Genomic DNA, 4,876 nt, shown 5'->3' with positions numbered 1-4,876 from the left:
AGACCAGGCTGGTCTCGAACTCACAGAGATCCGCCTGCCTCTGCCTCCCAAGTGCTGGGATTAAAGGCGTGCGCCACCACCGCCCGGCGAGGTGTTTGTTTTTTAATTTTATGTATATGTGTGTTTTGCTTACACGTTTTTCTGTAAACCACTTGAGTGTCTGGTGCCCTCAGGGGCCACAAGAGGATATTGGATTTGCAAGAATGGAATTACAGACAATTGTGAGCCACCATGTGGGTGCTGGGAACCAAACTCAAGTCTCTGGAAGAAGTGCTCTTAACTGTTTAGCCATCTCTCAAGCACTCACTTCAGTTATTTAAAAACAAGATTTCATAAAGTGTCACTTACCTGTGGTCATCCTACTTGAGGCAGGAAGATCCCAGGTTCAAGGCCACCATGTACGTGGCAAGACCCAATCTTAAACAAACAAATAAAAAATAGCTCTGGAGAGATGGCTCAGCAGTTAAGAGCACTGCCTGTTCTTCCAGAGGTCCTGAGTTCAATTCCCAGCAAACACGTGATGACACATAACCATCTGTAGTAACATCTGTCACCTTCTTCTGGCCTGCAGGCATACATGCAGACAGAACACTTTGTACATAATAAATAAGTAAATAAATAAAACCTTAAATAAAATAAAAGAATTTCAATGTGTGGTTTTTTTTTTCCCCTAAGGACAAACTGTGGGTTAAGATTAATAGGGGTTCTTTCAGAGTCAAAAGGATAAACACTTCATAGAGGAGTCAAAATCAGTGCTTAACCTAAAGGGAAAAAAAGAAAACAAATCTCACTAGTTTATCACTTTCTAAGAAAATAGGTATTTTTGGACAAATAATCAGAAGATTATGGCCCATAATATATGATGCTGGGAAGAGTAGACTTGTGCAACCATGGTAAAGTCATATCCTTTGTATTTTCCCCTAGCGTTCTTAGACTCTTCAACTCTGCAGCTGTTTTTTGACCTGTATCATTCCATCCCTCCCTCATTCTCACCTTTGGTAAGTCAGAACCACGGTTTCTAAAGCAAACGTGTTCTAGAAAGTAGCATTGGTAAATAATCTTTAGGTCTGTTTTGTTTTGCAAAATCATAGAAATAAACCAAACATGATGGCTAGACGATCATTGTGAGTTCAAAGATAGCCTTGTCTACATACCAAGCTCAAGGACAGCCAAGGCTATATAGAAAAACCCTGGAATTGTTTTTGGTGATTTAGTTTAGTTTTTTATTGTTTTGGGTTTTTTTTTATATGGGGGGGTGGTAGTGGTAGAAATATAGCATAGGTATACATTATGTACGTTATGTACCCAGCATGCTGATGCTGAGGTTATAACCTAAAAGTTCTAGCAGCAGAGTCTTGATTGTTTTTAACTCGTCCTGTCTTGTCAGGTTATAGCTAACTGTCAAGCTCTTTCTGTCCCATCTGTAACCCTAGTTAACGCCACAGGCTAGTATGTGAGATATTGATACTTGTCTAGCTAAACATTGAGACTGGCATAGGACAATTTTTAAATCCTTCAGGCACTTCTATAATCCAGGCACGTGGAGACCACTGTATTGGGGATTTAAAATCATCCTATCTTCCACATACCAAATTTGAGGGAAAGAAGAAAAGAAAGTCTCTGAGGCCAGAGTTGCATATTGATAAATGATAAACTAAAAGGCCTTTCTCCCAAAAAGAATTGGGATCGTATCTAGCATTAACATACCTTAAATCACAAGATTATTCAAGTTTTAAAGCCTCATTGGTCTGGAGATTTTGGACTTAAATAATATTCTACATGAAATGTACATAGGAACACAGTCAAGTAAGTAATGGAGGATCTGGATGGTGTTTCTGCAGTAGATCACTCTCCTGGTAATTGTACTTTTCCAAACTAACACAGGTCTTCCTTTTAGCATGAATATAAATTCAGTGTATGTGTATCCTTAAGTCACTTCAGAAAAAGGAAGCACAGTCCAGAGGGGTAGTCAGTGAAAACACTGTTTATAGTTGAGCATACTCACAGTGACCCAACAAGGCATGGTGACATGTGCCCTTTACAGCTGGTGGGAATACAGGCCTGGGAGAGCTCAGCCTATATACTAGGAGACAGCTATACAGCAAACACTGTGGCAGTTTATAGAAGAACTGTTTGTTTGTAGTCCAGCCAGAGGGTTGAAAGGAGAGCATCTTTGCCTTTCTACCTTCTGACCTCCCTAGTGCTTCTCTGGCTGAAGCCAGCCCAAAGGAAAAATTAGCACAGTGGGAAAGAGAAGAAAACTTTTTTTTTCAGGGTATAGATTTGACCTGATTATTTTGTCATATAGTTCTGTGAGCAGAACTTGCTTTTATTAAGACAAAAAAAATCTAAACCTCAAGCTTTATTGAAGCAATAAATTACTTGACATTTTTTGTGGCTTAAATATATAAGAAAGAATCAAAGAAGTGATTAGAATAATCAAAGATACTAAGAATAATTTCCAAGCTGAATGTAGCCGTGGGCCTTGCTCTGATGAATTTGGATTGGATGTTTCTTTCTTTGATAAAGCTAATGAATATTGTAGGAGGCCATGGCTGCCCATCTTACTAAGTGTTTCTGTGCTATGCCTTGCTTGCAGGTATTGTCCTGCTTAGTACAGATTGCCTCAGTCCGGAGATCCCTATTTAACAATGCTGAGAGGGCCAAGTTTCTCTCTCATCTCGTTGATGGTGTTAAACGAATACTGGAAAATCCACAGGTAAGGTTTCTGAGAATGTGTGTATACATTTAATACATGTATGACTGAAATCTGAAGGAAGATTATCAAGAGCTACACATGGCAGAAATCCCGGGAAGGAGCATAGTCTGACTTCTGAAGATGTGTGGATAGTTGTGGGTGCATTTGCTGCAGAGAGGAACATGGGTCCTATAGCTCTAGAATACATGGGAAGAGGTCATTAGATACAAGCCAGCAGAGGTGGAACCAGCAATTCTTACTTCCTCAAGAAACTAAGAATCTAAAGATTGGTTTTGTTTCTCAGTGTTTAATATTGACATGAGTAACCTAACATAGAAGGCTATCTTTTGGTGGGAAGGGAAGTATTTCTTTTTCAAAGATACAATCTATAATTTGATGAATTTTCTTTTCTTTTTTCCCCCAAAATTCATGTAATAACCACTTTTCTTTCAAGTATTCTCTATAATTGGGAAAAAAAATTCTAGAAGCAGTGTACTTTAAAATATACTTAAACTGTTTAAAATGCCTTTTTTTTTTCAACAAACTGTATTAAGACTTACTTTGTGGCATGATTTTGTATATGAACAAAACAAAGTTTCTGCCCTGATCATTAATAAAGAATAGTAAGCTGGGCGGTGGTGCCACACGCCTTTAATCCTAGCACTCGGGAGGCAGAGGCAGGCGGATCTCTGTGAGTTCGAGGCCAGCCTCGTCTACAAGAGCTAGTTCCAGAACAGGAACCAAAAGCTACGGAGAAACACTGTCTTGAAAATAAAATAAAATAAAATAAAATAAAATAAAATAAAATAAAAGAATAGTATTCATAAGGAAATACAAATATACTGGCACCTTTAAATTCCTGTAGTACTGATATAGTTATATACTAGTATACAATAAATATCTGATACTTGTGATACAACATGAAAACACTTGTGCCACTTTTGTTTATAATAACTAAGGTGCTTCATTTAGTGATCGTTTCACATATGTTGAAATTAATTAATCCCTTTGGTCTATGAGAAGCAAACACATCAAAGATGGTGTCCATTTCTGCCATTGATCACCTTAAAACCTTAGGCAAGTAGTGTGATCCTTCTAGGTTCTGTTTCTTACTCTACGCTTGAAGCTAATGATCCCATATCATGGGTGAATATTTTGAACTGATGTGATAATAAATGTGATCAAACCTTTTTAAAGTACTACTTGACTTGTGTTGAAGCCTTCTATACCTGTGTTCTTAATCATGGATTTGCAGCCGGGTGTTGGTGGCGCACGCCTTTAATCCCAGCACTCGGGAGGCAGAGGCAGGCGGATCTCTGTGAGTTCGAGGCCAGCCTGGTCTACAAGAGCCAGGACAGGAACCAAAAGCTACGGAGAAACACTGTCTCAAAAAATCCAAAAAAAAAAAAAGATCATGGATTTGCAGTCCAAAAGCTGAAAAATAAACTTTCCCATGCTGTGCCAAGCACACAGCATTCTTGGAGTGTGGTGATCATATTTTCCATTTTTATTTTCTTTCTATGCTGTTGCCAGAGTTTATCAGACCCAAACAATTACCATGAGTTCTGCAGACTACTGGCCCGATTAAAGAGTAACTACCAACTGGGAGAATTGGTAAAAGTGGAAAACTACCCTGAGGTTATCCGGTTGATAGCCAACTTCACAGTGACCAGCCTACAGGTTTGTCTTTCACCACTGTGTCTTTCTGTTTAATTATTGGGATCTCATCTCTTGAATCTTGGTTTTAACCCTATAAAAATATTATTGGAGTTTGACTATAACTTGGTGGTTGAGCACTTTCCTAATATGTATGAGGTACTGCTTCAATCCTCAGAATCACAGGAAGCCATAAAGAGTATTTTATTATACTCACACATACCTATAGCATACTCTGCAAAGTAGTTCCCATTGAAGACTACTTAAATTTATAAGAGTGTAAGGAAAGGATTGGAGTTGTAGCTCAGTGGTAAAACACTTGCTTCATATTTGTGAGACTCTGCATTTGATCCCAGCACTACAAGAAAAACAAGTTTAATAACTTTGGTTAGAGGAACATGTAGAAATTATAAAGGGCTAAGGACATAGGTCTCTAGTAGAGTGCTTGCTTAGCATACTAAAAGCCCTCCTGGGTTTATTTCAGTACTGAAAGAAGAAGTCTTTTTTTTTTGGGGGGGGGGG

At 38.5% G+C, this 4,876-nt stretch overlaps 1 protein-coding gene across 1 annotated transcript in view; it reads left to right on the top strand.

Annotated features, from left to right (window-relative positions):
• The window catches only part of Xpo7 (exportin 7), an 87,015-nt gene that overhangs the window by 53,533 nt on the left and 28,606 nt on the right, over nucleotides 1–4,876 (top strand). The window contains exons 9-11 of the mRNA XM_013349291.2: nucleotides 925–998; nucleotides 2,600–2,719; nucleotides 4,232–4,378. Of these exons, the coding sequence (XP_013204745.2) occupies nucleotides 925–998; nucleotides 2,600–2,719; nucleotides 4,232–4,378 (341 nt within the window). The remainder of the gene's footprint in view (nucleotides 1–924; nucleotides 999–2,599; nucleotides 2,720–4,231; nucleotides 4,379–4,876) is intronic.

Source organism: Microtus ochrogaster, chromosome 17, assembly GCF_000317375.1.
Source record: "Microtus ochrogaster isolate Prairie Vole_2 chromosome 17, MicOch1.0, whole genome shotgun sequence".
In the NCBI taxonomy this organism is placed as follows: Eukaryota; Metazoa; Chordata; class Mammalia; order Rodentia; family Cricetidae; genus Microtus; species Microtus ochrogaster.
This window is presented reverse-complemented; position numbering and strand designations above follow the sequence as displayed.